This window comes from Hakea prostrata, chromosome 7 (assembly GCF_041222555.1).
Source record: "Hakea prostrata isolate BN-2017 chromosome 7, UWA_Hpros_2, whole genome shotgun sequence".
Lineage (NCBI taxonomy): Eukaryota > Viridiplantae > Streptophyta > Magnoliopsida > Proteales > Proteaceae > Hakea > Hakea prostrata.
The window spans coordinates 70,613,634-70,630,137 of record NC_142606.1 but is presented as its reverse complement, the minus strand read 5'-3'; the positions used below and the strand labels follow the sequence as shown (position 1 = coordinate 70,630,137).

The following is a 16,504-nucleotide window of genomic DNA, read 5'->3' as shown; positions in this document are numbered from 1 at the left end:
AATTTTTTAACACTTTGATCGCATTGTAGATTGATTCGTCGACTACTGCTAAAGTTGCTTCATGAACCTGATTCATTGTTGCTTCCTGAACCTAATTCACTGTCGTTTCCTGAACTTGAACTTGTGAATCAAAACTCCTAGAAGTCCCTTCGTTTGTCTTCTTCTTCGTCTTACTCTTCTTCTTTCCCATGATTTCGAATCTAGAAATGAAAAAGCAGTTAGTCTATATAGAAGCAGGAAAGAAACTGGGGCTAGGATCCAGAACATATATATATTTTTTTCCTTTTGATAAAGCTTTATAATGTTCCACAACATAATTGAATAATTTTAATATTGTATTTGTAGGGTATACTTTTATGATTTGATCATACATTCAAGAATCAAGAAATTTTTATTAGGGGAGAAAAAAAAAACTTGATTTCTAACCTCAAGGAATCAATCAATTAGCAAGATCAGTGCCTCATAACTGAGGTCAAGAGTTCAACTTCCCTCGAGGCTAGGGGCAAAACTTTATCTTATATTTAAATTATGTATAAAAAGCTATCTCGAACAATTTAGTTAAGTACATGCATAGACTGGCCTCGGAGAACCTCACTTCTTCGAAAGAGTTTTTTATTTTTATTTCTATATTTGCATTAGAGTTTTCAGTCCTATTTACTTCATATACAATACATTTAGGCCAAAGAATTGTTGATGACCAAACTTCAAACTTTGATCACTAGATAGATTTCATCAGAGAGTCGTATCAGTACAATTGGATAGTGCATCAAAACCTGATAACTCCATAGATTCTTAATTAATCATTGAACACCTCAATCATTATAACTTTTTCTCCATTTTGGTGTTTACGCATGATGAGTAAAAATAATAATAATAGATCGGCTAAGTCAAACCATGGTTGAAAGGTTCGTCTTGATCAGGACTGGAACGAATAAGCTAACCCAAAGGTTACTTGAGCATGAAAAAACTTAACTATTATAGAAGACCCAACCGCTATGGTAAGAGATATGATCCCACCAAAATCGGGATAGGTAATCGGATCAAAGAAAGAATATGGAATAACACGGATTAGGGAACTTAAACCCTAAGATCATACGATCACAAACAAGACTCAAGGGTAAATCTGATGGTCGAGAATGAATGGTAAAACCCTATATAATGTAGCAATCGCTACTAAAGGAAGGTAATTGAATCGTTCTTCTTCCATTTTATCTCTCAATTAAGTTCTGCAACTAACCAGGGTTTTATGGTATTCCAATTACATATTCAACTTACGGAGGTGGCTTCCCGACCGCCGAGTTGGCCCATACCTTTTTAATTGTCTACCCGGTAATAACATAGAAAAGAGGCTCATGGTGTAACTGCAACAATGCTACGACACTCAAAAACTTGGCACCGAACTTCTAAGAATTGTAGCCATACAAGCAAATTTAATCATATATGCAAAACATATAAGGGTTAGAAAAATACCAACTTGGCCATTTCAATAAGAGTGGAACGAACAAAAAAAATTAAGAATACGTAAACCTCAAGACTATTACTATTATTTTTTTTGGTAAGTCCTCAAGACTATTATTACATCCTATAGGTGGGTAGGGAGTCTTGATTATTATACAATGGTTTTTGTTCATATACTTTGGAACTATTACATATGCCTTTTTCTTATTTTTATTATTATTATTATTATTTTTTAAAATCTTTTTGGTGATGGTGTTGGGAAATGGGAGCTTTTTCTCGTCTAGTTCCCTTTAAAATCTATGAGAATCCCACAATGGGAGAAGAACAATAATACAATTGTCCCCATATGAGATTGGGTTTCTTTTTTCTCTTGAGACCGAGGTGGCAGATAAGCCATCCAAAAGAGAATCAACAGATAATAGTATTATTATCAGAAAATCCAGTTCTTTGCAAGAACATTGTAAAAGAACCTAAAGCTATGAAGACAGAAACCTAGGGCGCGTTTGATAATGTTCTTAAAAAACGTTTTTAGCAATTCTTTTGTTCTTTGGGAACGAAAGAACGGGCTAAAGGTGTTTCATAAAACGATTCTGTTCTTCTGTTCTTTAAGAACGAACCAATCAGAAAAGTGTTCTAAAGAATACTTTTTGCAAAACATAAAAAAGATGTTTTTACCAAAGATAAGAAACAAAAGTGATAAAATTAGTTCAAATTGAAGCTTTAAAATAGGTTTATCAAACACCAACTTTATTTTTCAACCCAAAAAAGAAAAGAAAAAAACACCAACTTATTCTATTATTAGTGTTCTGAAAATATTTTCAGAACAGATTTATCAAACGTCATTTTCAAGCAAAAAACGGTCTTTTAGCACAGAAACATGAAAAAACGGTTTTGCATAAGAACTGGTTTTTTAGAACAGAAACGTTACTAAATGCATACCTAAAGTACAAAGTCATCAAAGTTGAGGGACCTTTTTAGACATAAGAAATTGCCAAGTGTAGGTCGCTGTGTATACTTCCCTCTAACAACATTCACACCATCAAAAGCTTAATAAACGCTATACCATGCTAACCTTAAACAAAACAATCTTTTAAGACTTCCACTTAGGGTGTCAACAGTGCGGTTTGGGGCGGTTTCAGGCTGGGCCTAACGGTTTCGGGCTTAAAAGCACCTAGTCCAAACATGGCCCATTAGCAAAATAATGGTTTCGGGCCGGTTTCGGTTTGATGCGATTTGGGTTCGGGCTAACTAACGATTTGGGCTAATAATTTAGATTTTGGTTGACTAATGGTTTATGGTGTGTAAGAAAAAGAACAAGAAGAAACAATTGAGCATCTTACAACAAAAGCGAAAATTATATGGAAAGCAAAGTTGTCATTGGTCAATTTTCATTAAAAAAAAAAAAAAAAAAAACCCATCCATTCTATAGAAATCAAGAACCTAGATATTAAGTAGTAAAATGACTATTTGATATTTGAATTCATCTTTAATTTTTTTATTTGTTTATATCAACCACCTAATGGTAATATAATCATTCAAATACTATTTAAAACGGGTTGCGGTTCGGTTTCAGAATGGTGAGGGCTCCACAACCCTCAGCCCACTTACGGCTCATTAAGGTTCAGTTTGGGCCAATTCGGGCTATAACGGGCCGGTGCGGTTCGGACTATAAATTAACACCCCTACTTCCACTTGACAAACAAAAGGTTTTGATGTGAAAAATAGAGGTCACCAAAACAGGGTGTATGATAATTAATTCCGAAAAGTGGCTCGAGCCATTGCTTTCATATTAGAAGTCAGAGTTTGAATCTTCAGGAGGCCAATGGGGCTTATGTAAAGCTTATTTGAAAACATAGTAGAACCGCGTGTAAGAACATAGAGCTTTTGAGGAAGCAAAATATCCAAACCCAATTCCTATTTATGGTTCATTTGTGTCTAAAATGGGCAAGAATCCAAATGCAAGGACTCAAGATGGTCTAGACCTGATCAGGTAAAGGCGTTGGAAATAATATAATATTATGATAATCGTACAAGACAAATAAATAAATAAAGTAGGATTATGAGTATGGAAACTTATCTTGTTTCAAATAGTATGAATGATCTCCTTATCGAAAGCATAGTTACATACATCCATCTAGTGATACGTGAAAATATTGGAGGAGTTGAAACTTGTCAGTGGTACTTTTCTTAAGGCATTTAAACGCCTCGAATGGTGTATACAGATTCTGAATGCATTTTCACCCCAAGATCAGTCAACCCCTCCGTCACAGACAATGCACTCCGTAATTGATAGACTAAAGGATCCGCAAATCTATATTCACCAATCTGTTTTGTGACACAGTTGAAAGAAAATCAACGGTTCTCAAAACAATACTCTCACAAGAATAAACAATCCCTCCCACTTTTATATAAGAGAGTAAGAGACACCTGCAAAGGTTGTCTCCAAATAACATATATCTTCCCTTAAAGCATGTTTGTTTGCCATCAAACTAACCTCCCAAGAGAGAAACCTATTGGCTTGTCTTTTAGGAAAAGATCCAACCTTTAGCAAATATAAATTCTTTGAATTTTTAAATAAAACTATTAAAATTACAACAATATGTCAGACTCATTAACTCATATTTTATATTATCTTTTAACTTTCAAATTATATTTTATTATTCTAGAATCAGCACCAAAGTGAGCCCACTCACCACATATCATATAATTCACCCAATTACCTATTGGACCATGATAGAATTTAGATCATTTCCATCCAATCTGCCCATACAGTTATACACCCATACTCACATCAACGTGGGGCCCAACTATTATAGCATAGTCATTACCTCGACCTTAACCAAGGTTTAAAGTATCGGTATCGCGTAGCGTATCGGTCAGGTGATTTTAAGAGACGTATCGTGCTGTATCAAGTATTGTATCGCTCTGACTAATGTATTTTAGTGTAATTTCATGGAGATACGTATCAATATGTATCGTATCGGTTGGGTCAAATATGGATACGTATCGGCTAGTATCGTATGGTATCGTGGGATACTTTAAACCTTGACCTTAACCCTATAGCAAGATAGGTTAGATGAGGTACTCAACCTTAACCCCAACTCTAACCAAAACCTAACGACAAAATAATAAGATAATCCCTAATTCCATATTGTAGCTATTTTCACCAAAACTAGTAAACATAATTGTACAAATGCACATGGTGGTGTTTGCTAAATATGAAGTTATATTGTACATTGTCCAAACTAAATTTGAACAAGTACCATCTTTTTAATGGAAATGATTATATAAGCCATTAAGTGTATAATTCATAATTTACTCCTAAAACTAACTAACACTTATCATTTTAAAATAACTTATTTATGTTTTTAAAATAAAATATAAGAGTAAATTATTAAAAATATTTAAATAAAGCATGCGCACTAAATTGTAAGAGTAAATTCGTTAATTAAAAAAAAAAAAAAACACAAGTAACAGTTGCTTCTAGGTAGACCTGTAAATGGATAGTCGAAATTCGCCTTCGAATTCGCATTCATATTCGTTTAAGGGTCCGTATCCGAAAATTTTCTTACCGAAAAATATTCATATTCGTCTGCTAAGCAACCAAATTCGAATTCGAATAATTGTTTATCGGATCGGATAATATCAAGATAAAAATTTATCCAGTTAGAGTAAAGTATTAAATACTTTTCTCTAGAAAAGAGGTTAACAATCGGATTCCGAAACCGGTAATTAGATAATCGAAAATTTGAAATAAAAAAAAAAAAAATGACAACACCAATCAATAATCAGATAGTTTATCGGATCAGATTATTATCAAATATCTAATAAAGTTCTGGATTCGAATTCGGATGCATAGCCAGCACGCGTGGAGTCTATAGCCAGCGCACGCGGAGTCTTTGCCAGTGCAGGCGGAGGCTGGTGTCAGCGCGCGGAGTCTGGACCCAGCGCGCACTGAGGCACCTGCCATGCTTTCTGACCACGCGTGCAATGCTGGCATGCACACCCCGTGCACAAAAGAGATTAACAGTTTTGCTAATCGGATTCGGATACTGGTGTATCCAAGCCAAATCCGATCCTTTTACAGGTCTACTTCTAGGAGTAAATTATAGGAGAAAGAAAAAACTTTAAATTAATATATTGAGTGGTTTAGTTAAAAAATTTTATTAGGTTTATTTAAGGTTTAATTTGATTGATGAACCAAACTGGTTAAACCGATTCAAAATTAAAACCATTTTCATCATTCAACGTTTAGGATTTATTACAAGACACGTGGCATCCTACTTTAGAGGATTTAAATCCTTCACAGTGAACAATAAATACAGCCAATCTTGATTGGAATCGATCGGAACGGTGGGACCCGAGTCACCCGACTAATTAATGGTCCGTATTTATAGTTACACTTACGAGAAATTAAAGATCTTGGTTCTCTTGTAAAGGAATAAAAAAAAAATCTCGTTATAAGAAACTTTGATGCCAAATTAATTTCGATGATTGGTTTAAAATTGGTAAGGTTTAAAAAAATTTGTAAACCCGGATACACACAATCATAATGACGGTGAAAAACCGGTTTGACTCTTGGATTGCAAAATTCACAAGGAAGCTCAAATTGGTTTCATGCTGTTAATGGCTGCAAGTGTTGAGGCTAGTTAAGCTTCTACCATCACCATGGTTGCATCTTGCTTCAGTCTAGTCTCCTTGTACGGAATCTTTCTCCGGCGAAATTACACGTCGGCAGGCCTTTCTCCGGCAACCGTCGACGTCGATGAAGACACCACTATCCATTACTGGGGACCTCGACCTGGTTCTCGATCAAATTCGAAGCCAGCACTGGTTTTGATCCATGGTTTCGGTCCAAGTGGTTTATTTCAATGGCAGCATCAGCTTCGGTCATTCTCTGCTCACTTCGATCTATACATTCCTGATCTCATATTCTTCGGCAGATCAACTACTAAATCGTCCGAGAGATCGGAGGTTTTCCAGGCGATTTCTCTAGGAAAGCTTCTGGATAAATTAGGCTTGGAACGATTTCGTGTTGTTGGAACGAGTTATGGTGGAATGGTGGCGTATCATTTGGCATTGATGTGGCCGGAAAGAGTAGAGAAAGTTGTTATTTCGAGTTCTGGTGTGAATATGGTAAAGAAGGATCACGAGGAGCTTCTGGAGAGAGCGAAGGTGAAGACAATTGAGGATCTAATGCTGCCGAAGACGGCGGCGCAGTTACGCAACTTGATTCGATTGGTGATCTTCAAACAGCCTCCGGTGTTATTGGATTTCTTCCTTAACGATCTTCTCCAAGTAAGCAATTTGTTTTTACTCTTGTTCTCCGTAATCATCCGAACTTTCACTTCTCTGCTACTTCGTATCAGGAATGTTTCTCTTAGCTTTACCAACAGCCAACGAAATGAATCTGGAAAAATATTTTGCATTGATGAAAACCTAGAAGAATGTTATGAACCAACTGAACTACAAATTTTCAAAATCTTCTACGTGTCTTGATCATTAGCATTCATCGAGAGTCTTTTTTCTAATTAAAAAAATAATAATATGTATCAATTCAGCAATGTCTGTCGAGTTTTATGGATGAAAACCAATATCAGGAAGAGGTCCTAATCAGGATATGTAGGTTTTGAGTCTAGGGTTTGACAATTTTGTAAATTGATTTTCTTTTAGTAAACGATTTTGTCTTTGCAGACGTTGTTTGCTGAAAACAGAGAAGATAAGATGGAACTTCTCAAAGGACTGACAATTGGGCGTGACGACAAGCCAAACGTTTCTGGTCTTCTGCAGGTAAGTGACAAAGATTCAATGGTAGTTATTTTTGTTATGAATTTTTTTGGGTGAAAATTTTTCTGATGTTTTAAAGTTCTTTTAATTCATGGAGCAAGAATTTGGATTATACAGTTTTGCCTGCATTCACATTCACAAGAGTGTGGGGTTTAAACTATATCAGTTTTGCCTGAATCTGACAGACAGGACTTACACTCTTGTGAATGTGGGTGTATAATTATACAGTTACACTCACAAGAGTGTGGGGTCTACACTATATCAATTTTACCTGCACGATAACACAGGGCTTACACTTTTATGAGTGTGGATATATGACTATATGGATGAAGGGATAATATCTCAAGTCATAGAATATCGAGTCTAGATCATTTGCACCCCAAATCGCATAATATTTTGTCTTTTTTAATTGAGAAACTAAGAATATTTTTAATAAATAAGTCAGATTTTACTCTAATTTCAAGAAGATTCAAACTCTTCCGATGAATGTTCACCTCTAATGGATTTCAATTGAATGCATCTCATACGTTAAAATAATTTACTGGTTATCATTTTTGACAACCCAACAAAACCCATCAATCATTTTACAGCACCAATTGTTTGGTTAGAGTTTGCTTGAAAACGATCACCTAGATGCGATTCACTAATCAATTTTATGAGTAGGAAATTTAGATGATGTTCATCTTTAGGTCTTAGAGTCAATAAAGCATTAAAAAAAGTACACATCCGCCATACATTCTTCCTACCTTGCTTGCCTAATCCACCTATATAGTTTACTATTGTCAATCCAAATCTTTTTCTCTTGAAGCTTCTCCTTTTTGTTATGATGCTTTGGGTGTCAAACAAATTACAGAATTTAGCCATAAAAAATATTTTTAATCTAAAAATTAAGGTAAATTTAGTGAGTGCCCTTGATATAGAATTTTATAACAACTGAATCTTATTTACTCACTAAAAAAATTCTTTTTAAGAAATGAAGTCAAATATAAATTTTGACTTCTAAAAACTAAATTAGTGACCTCATCTTGTTCAAAAAATCAGCAGGATTGGGATTCAATGAATAAGCGAACAGTAACATATCAATAGCGGATTTCATTACCACCAAACTGAGAAACATCTTTAGACAAGTCTTGTTTTGTTAGGTGGCGTTCGTTTGAGACCTTCAGCAGTCTATGTTAGACGTTGACCCATTATCTAGTGATATTTTGGGTGTGAAAAATGCTAACTGTTGTGTTGCATGTGTATCGGGATTGAGGCCAATAATAGACAACAACCCAGGTCAGAAAGTTCAATTTTGTGCAATAATGTGTCCAGGCTTGGGAGCCATTCTACAACTTATAAAGTTTTTTCTTCATAAATCTTTTCAAACCCCTTACAAAATTTTTGTATCTAAAGGTTGTATGGTGTTTGATCCAGTTCTATGATTAATGTTGTTTTATTAATAGAATCACACTAAAGTCTTGCATGGTATTAACAGGATTGTTCCATTGATAAAACAAACACTTCTTAGTGAAGAGGTTGTGAGTTTGACCACTGTTAGCAGTATATGTAATATCTCCATCTCCTATGTATAAAATGTACTCTTATATTCAGGGGCGGAGCCACAATTGAACATGGAGGGTGGCCGAATGTATGTGGGCCAATGTACCCGTCCCTCTCGGGATTATTATTATATTTTATGTACTCTTAAAAATTAGGTAAATTAATAGAAAATTCGTGAGTGTGAGAGTGAATAATTTTAGAAAGAGAGAGTGAATCCGTGTGGAGAGATTTAGGAAAATTCCAAAGTTTGCTAACAACTTCAATATTTTGTGAGACGTGTCGGAAAAAAAAAAGAAAAAATAGGAATAAAAGAGGAGATTCATGAGAGAATAAATAGAAATGAAAATAGGAGAGAATATATAAGGAGAAATTCATGGATCGTGATTTAGTTTTTAATTAGAATTTAACATTTTATTCCTTAAAACTAGGGATTTAATGATAACCATTGGATAGAGATTATGAATGACATTTGCACCCATCATCTTTATTTTAAATTTTTATTTTAAATTTTTAGAGGGGGCGTGGTATTTCACATTTAAAGATAGAGAAATAAGGAAAAAACCAATGATCTTTACAATTTCAAAAAATTTGGGGGGGGGCCATGGCCCCCTCCGGTCCCAACATGGCTCCCACTGCTTATATTACAAAATAAAAGGTCTTGCATAGTTGAGATGATTTTAGATTTGGGTTTCAAAGACATCAAATATGAAATCTTGCAAGAAGATAAGTCTCCATAAAAATCTGTCATTGTCCCCGTCCCCCATCACCCCACCCCACCCTCCAAAAAAAAACACTAACTCATTCAGTCATGATAGTATGGTGCAAAAATTCTATATGGTCTCTTGTATGTGAATTATTTATTAATTATATCTAGTTTTCTTCATCTATAATGGAGTATTTTCGTTCTTTACCATAAAAAAATACAAAATACAAAATAAAAAATAAAAAAAGTAAAATAAAGGAGTATTCGTTTTGGTTGCAGGAGGTCTTAATTGTATGGGGAGAGCATGATCAGATATTCCCACTAAAGAAGGCTTTTGAGCTTAAAGAGTATGTATTCAAACACAATATTATGTCATACTATCTGGGTAGACAAATTGATGCTTAAATTTTGGTGTTATTTATATGCAGGATATTGGGAGGAAGAAATGTTCAATTACAAGTACTGAAGAACACATCTCATGCGCCCCAGGCTGAAGATCCGAACCAATTCAATGCAGTTGTCATGAAATTCTTATGTTGATATATTTATACTTCCCTAAAAACAATCTCCACGTGATAATTATATTATACATGTATAAGTATAACAACGGTAGATGTTTTTCGAAATGATAATATAAATTTGAGTTATCCGATTATATGTTTTTCTATTACAATTGTTTAAACAATTTGTTCAAAAAAAAAATTTCTGCACTTTCATGTAGGGGTGTGAATGGACGGACCATATCCGCTTCCTATTATATTAGCATAGATTCGGATAGGGATAATTACTATTGCCCCCTTGTACTTTGGTTTTATTACTAATCAAACCTCTTTCTTTAAATTCGTTCCCCCCTCACTCTACGGTGTTCATCAAATGTTGTCTTTTTGCCCTCTTAAAATTAGAGTTAAAAATATGGCTTATCCTCATTTATTGAATGTTATATTCTTAAATCTTTATTTTCATATTTTGCTTTGGTGGCCCCCTTTGTCTGGTTGCATATTTGGGTTTTCTTTTCCTTTGATTACTTCGTTTCCTTATATTTTGTTTCTATTTTGTTTTTTGGGATTTCTTTCTTCTTTGTTTTTTTTTCCTTTCTTGTTCCCTTCCTTTCGGTGTGTTGTTTGTTTTGTCCCTTTGTCCTTCATTTTAAATCACGATCTCCCCATTTATCCGTTTGTCAATTTTACCCTACTTCATTTTTTGTTAACATATTGTTTTCCACCTTCACTCTTATTTATTTTGATTAGTTGGCTTCTTCGTTTGGTTCCCACCTTCTCCTCTAGCATCGTGGGGCCACTTTTTTTATTTTTTGGGGGCGGTGCTTTTTAATATTGGAACACGTCACCTCCCCTTGGGTTTGCTTTCCGCTTACTCCCCCTTGCGAACCACAATCTTGCCGGGGTTCGTGGTTTTCGTTTCCTTGGTTGATTCTATCTTCCCTCCTCTTCGGTTTCTATTTTAATTTTATTCAATTATTTTTCTTTATTTTGGTGATTTTTTTGAGTAACGTTATGATATTTTTTCTACATTATTAGGGTATTCGTACTAGCGGGCTAGGAGATGTGGGTATTTTGGGTTTTCAATATGGAGATGCCACATCATCGGTCTCGGCTTCGGGGGCTTGTATTATAGCGTTGGTTGGATTAGTTTTTTCAATCGGGGATACATTAGTAATAAATCAAGTATGGGGGCTGTAATTATCCCTTTATTTAATCACATATTTCCTTTATTTGGCGATTTCTTTTAAGAGAAATCGTCTTTTCTTTATTCGGTGTTTCTTTTTGAAAGTTTAATTTGTTATTTTTCTCCATAGTTAATTAGATGTATTATACTTGCGGTATAGTAGAGTATTATGGGTTATTTTTTGGTTTTGAAATATATAATGCCACATCATCGTACTACTTGCTTCAGGGGCATTGTAATTTTAGACAGTTAAGGTTGGATTAGCATTTAAAAAGTAGGGGGATAGTAGTAATATCGAAAGGGAATTATCCCATTCGGATAATATCCTATTGATTTTCGAACCGATTTAATCGGATTCGGATGATAATCAAATAATTATTTTAGATTCTTCTAAATGTGCATAAATATAAATTGAATACAAGTTTTTGACTATTTGTTTACATTTTTATCATTTTATTTGTGAGGGTTAAGTTTGAAATTTAAGAATTTAACAACTTTAGTAGCTATTTTAGTATAAATTTTAAAAAAATAGTCACATATCACAAGTAAAAAGTTTATAAAATAAGAAAAAAAAATCTAAATAAGTAATTTAATTGGATAATTTTATCTCTAGGGAGTAGGCGGAGCAAGCTATGTTCCTAACTTGAGGGGATTCGAAGTTTGACCTCTTACATGAAAAGGTTAGTCTATACTGTGCCTCTAGTCTTCTGAGCCAACCTTTGTTGGGTGTACGTACAGTGCTTTTCCTTAAGGTATTTGAACGCCCCCTTTTATGCATACTAGGTTTGACTTTGATGTTCTCACCTCCAAGATACAACAACTCCTAGATTTGAAGGCAGCATTCCAAGTTTCCAACATAGTCTACTTGCAAAGGAGATACGAAGGTAATACACAACACAAGAATGAAGAAAAACAAAATGGAATTTTTTCTAACTCTATAATTCGAATTTCTGTTTTTTCACCAAAAATCGAGTGAGTTATTTGTTCAGAGCTTCACCACTATTTATAGGCTCGTATGGACACCTTAGAGAGCTACATATGTACATAAGGTCACCTTGAGAGAGTTGTGACTGTATGATCAGTCACCTTCCTACTGCACAACTCAAAACCGGATTTTCTGGATCCACGTGTCCAGCTCGGTGCATGCGCGTAATCCACACTTAGCTCTCTATCGGCATACACCCCACTTAGGAGCTATATATATATATATATATATATATATATATATATATATATATAATATATATTAATCATTAGCTCCATCCGATGTGAGACTAAACACATATGGTAATCTAAATTACCTAATATATATGCCCGAATTACCAAAAACCTTTGATTGGAATCTATACATCCAGAAGAGTTATATAAAATAAGAATAAACAAGAGTCCTAAAATAAAACTAGAGTGATAAAATTTTAATGTTTTTTGAAATTTATCTAAATAATATATTATATTATAATATTATTTTATTTTAAAACAAAAATCCAACAACCATCAAGATTGACCCTTAGTGATCTTATTTAGTAAACATCACGGAATGTGAGTACATGCAACAAATAAACGAATTATGCAATAACATTACTTTTAAACATGCAGTTTAGTAAGATATGCATGAAGCTGGTATACTATAAATGGTCTGACCTATATCATATTATCACATGTCTGCGTCTAAGTTCTCTAAGTCAAGGGCAGTTCAGCCATGTAATATTGCACATGTCGAAGACCTAGCTTCGTGAATGGGTTTGAGACTGCTTTACCCAAAAAAATGAAAGAAGAAAAGAACGGTTTTGAGACTGAGCTTGTGAATGTCTCCAAGGTCAATCTGTTTCGATGCACCCAAAGCCAAGCACTTTACACGGGGTTTGACCATTGAACATTAGGCCAAGCCCTATAGATGGGACCGACGACAATGTCTACACATGTTTGAGGCCTAACCTGGTAAGTGGAGCTGACCCCACGCATATGTCGACTGTTAAAGGCTCAATTTTCCTAGGGGAGGTCTTGGGTTCGCACCCATTTGGCGGCATTAATTATATATAATTATATATATATATATATATATATATATATATATATAAAATCTCTCTTGAGGATGTAATCATGGTGCGCGTAAGCTGGCCCGGATGAACCTCATCAAAAAAAAAATATAATAATAATAATAAAATAAAAAATCACCCCACATCCTCTGTAATTCATTTATCTGCAATTTCCTGCAATTCCCTCTTACGATTGTGCCATGTGGCATTTAAGTAATTCAACGGTTACCCAACAAACTAGAGTTTAAATAAAATTCAAATTTATGGGTGGGTTTAAATAAAATTCAAATTTAGTTTAAATTGGGTAACCGTTGGATTACTTAAATGCCATATGGCACAATCCTAAGAGAGAATAACAGGGAATTGCAAGGAAAGAAATTACAGAGGATGTGAATCCCACTTAAGGCCAAAATTTGTCCATGAGAGATGTTGATCTAATTTTTGTGGAGGTGTCCTAGGCCAATCTCCTATCTCCTTGGAGGTATCATAGAGATGTTCTACGCTGATTTTGGTGGAGGTTATTGAATTTAGGTGTTTTGTATTTTGTCGATCCATGTAATTATGATTTTGATTGTATTTGACTATCTGTAATTGAAATAGAGTTTGAGTCAATTATTAGTACTGGATAAAAATTATAAGTATATTTGAATTAAGGCTTAGGTTTTTGCTATAAATAATATTTGTGGGATAATTTAGGTAACAAGGCAAACAAAATGATAGAATTTTGTAATGTGTGGGAGTGGTGTGAGTTTCTTGAAAATGACAAAAAAAATTTCTTTCTGGTGAACGTAGACAAGATTTTACCGAACCACGTTAAATTATTTTTGTGTGTTTTGCTAGTGGTTATTTTTCCTTCATAGTTTTGCATCACATTTGAGACACCTTATGTCATTCTTATTATAGTTGGTTCTCTGTCAATCTTCAGAGATTTCCTTAAGAGATTTTGTATGTCCATCAAACGCGCCATGGAGATGCCCTAGGCCAAGTTCTATGGAGGTATCTCAGACTGAGCTTTAGCCATGTATTCATGGCGGGCCTTGAACTTGTCTCAAGAAAAGATCCATTAGAAGTGCATGCCAGCCTATGATATTGCTTGCTCAAGAAGAAATGTGGTCTAGGGGGAGGAGCCAACCAAAATAGAGGGGATAGTGCACAAAGAATGTCAAGTAGAGAAATGATTGTCCATACTAGAAGATTTGCCCCTTGAGAGAGAGTGAAGAGTTGCATTACCCACATTCCTCAAAGTTGACCGATTATCAATCACCATTTGAACTACCTTTATAGGGCAGGGAGAGGATTTCTATTTTTTTAGTGTTCACTATTGATTGGTCTTATTTTCGGACTTTGCTGGGGTCCTGCACATTTACCGTCAAGCCAAACATCATGGGTCATCAGATCAGATTTTTGATCGAAATTTTGATCTCGACCATTGAAATTCAACGGTCAAGATTCAATTTTGACTAAAATTCGAACGACAACTAAAACTGACGGACGCGAGCCCGTAATTCCTTATTTCCAACTTCCGCGCGCGCCCCTTACGGCCGGCTGCGGAGGACCAAAAGGCCTTATAGAACCTAAGTCGCCCTGGCGGCTCTCCCTTGACCAACATGTTGCTCCACCGGAGTGGAGGATCAAACAAGACACTCATATGTGCATATTTAACACGTGTTCAATATATATGACAATTGTACATGTAAAATATGGGCTTATGTAACAAACATTTCAATTATTCATCCAACAACTTTGGATTGAGGATCATGATATGGATGATAATAATTGGATGGTCGATAATAATAAGATCTGAGTAAGAATAAGTAGGTTTGGAAGGCTTTAACAGCTTAAAATGCAAGTAATCATGAGATTCCTATAAAAGAACTATAAATGGGTCGGATCTGAGTCTAGTGAGAAGTCAATGGGTTACAGTCTGATCTTAGTGATTGAGAACCGGTGAATCAGTTTAGTATATACATAAATTCAAGAAAAGTTGTGCCCAAAGTTACCCCCAAAAAAGGAAAAAAAGGGGAATTTACAAGGGTTTGTGCATGTGTGAGACGCTTCGAAAATTTATCAGGTAGACCATTAATTTCCTTGTAGATGTGTGACATGTGTCTCAACATCACATCAAATGGTGAAAATTCATTTATAAGTCACATCAAAGAGTTACTATTTGATGTGACTTATAAATGAATTTCATCCATTTGATGTGATGTTTGGACACACGTCACACATTTACAAGTCCATTTCCTTGTAAGGGCCGGACCGGATCGTCGGACCCTCCACCCACCGCTCCGCCACCGGCATTTGGCCCGCACCTCCACTTTCGTCCGTTTCCGTCCGTAATTCCGTTTGTGTTGTCCTTTTTCTTTTTCTTTTTCTTCCTCGTTCCGTCCTTTCTCTTTGAATTTTCTTTCTCTTCCGGTTTCCTCCGCTTTTCTCCTCCGTTCTCCTTTTTCCGTCGGCGGCCCCGCGCGGGGTCTCCTTTCGCCTTGTGAAAGGGATATGATATTGGTCCCCCGGAGGGGGGTTGCTAGGTACTCTCAAAAGCATTTTATCAATTACCTTGAGGGTAGGGTGGTGGTGAAATGGGTTTGCGTGTGAAGTGCCGTATATACGGTGTCTGCATTTGTGTGTGGAGGTTGAGTATGACTTTTGATAGGGAGTAAGTTATTGGATGCGGATGCCGTGGGGGTCGGTGGTTGGATGCCGATGATGTAGGTGGAGGGGATTTAGGTCGCATGAATAAAGAAGGGTTGGGTTAGTAAGGGTAAAGCAATTGTTGGGGGTTTTCTATAAAGTTTTCAGAGTGTAGGAGAGAATGGGGTGTGTGTTGCAGGGTTGTGCTTGGTGTTGCGTAATTAATGCGCAACACCTGCAGTGCACAGTGGAGGTTGAAAACCCACCTTTTGAAAATGAGCTGTAGATATAAAAAACTCGGTCGAGATTTCGAAATTGACTGTATACTCCAGAGTGCTACACACACCCAAGCAAAATAAGAGTTGCAATATAAATCTGTTTTTTTGGGTAAGTCCGGAGATTCATATTAAAAGTTCTTAATAATCCTAGAATTCCTAAGATAAAAAGAAAAAGAAAGATAAAGTAAAACAGATTGCTTATTTTATTCCTAAGAAAATAAAAAAGGGAAGAAAGACAAAATACTTCATTCAAGTAGAGTGAAATAGCATCAGTTGGGGCATTCCGAGAATCGAACTCGGGACCTCTCGCACCCAAAGCGAGAATCATACCACTAGACCAAATGCCCATGTGATGAAAAAGACACTTTTGTTTTTATATAATT

The 16,504-nt window shown here is 35.4% G+C and overlaps 1 protein-coding gene and 1 non-coding gene across 2 annotated transcripts; one reads left to right on the top strand and one right to left on the bottom strand.

The window, feature by feature from the left end:
• Positions 1–6,057: 6,057 nt before the first annotated feature.
• LOC149011930 (uncharacterized) lies at positions 6,058–10,135 on the top strand. The gene is made up of 4 exons (XM_089162329.1): positions 6,058–6,756; positions 7,153–7,248; positions 9,770–9,837; positions 9,919–10,135. Exons 1-4 carry the CDS (start codon positions 6,127–6,129, stop codon positions 10,028–10,030), a joined length of 906 nt encoding a protein of 301 aa, XP_089018455.1. The 5' UTR covers positions 6,058–6,126; the 3' UTR covers positions 10,031–10,135.
• A 6,261-nt stretch (positions 10,136–16,396) lies between these two features.
• On the bottom strand, positions 16,397–16,468 carry TRNAP-UGG (transfer RNA proline (anticodon UGG)). The gene has a single exon. It is a non-coding gene; the product is annotated as a tRNA-Pro (tRNA).
• Between the last annotated feature and the right edge of the window lie 36 nt (positions 16,469–16,504).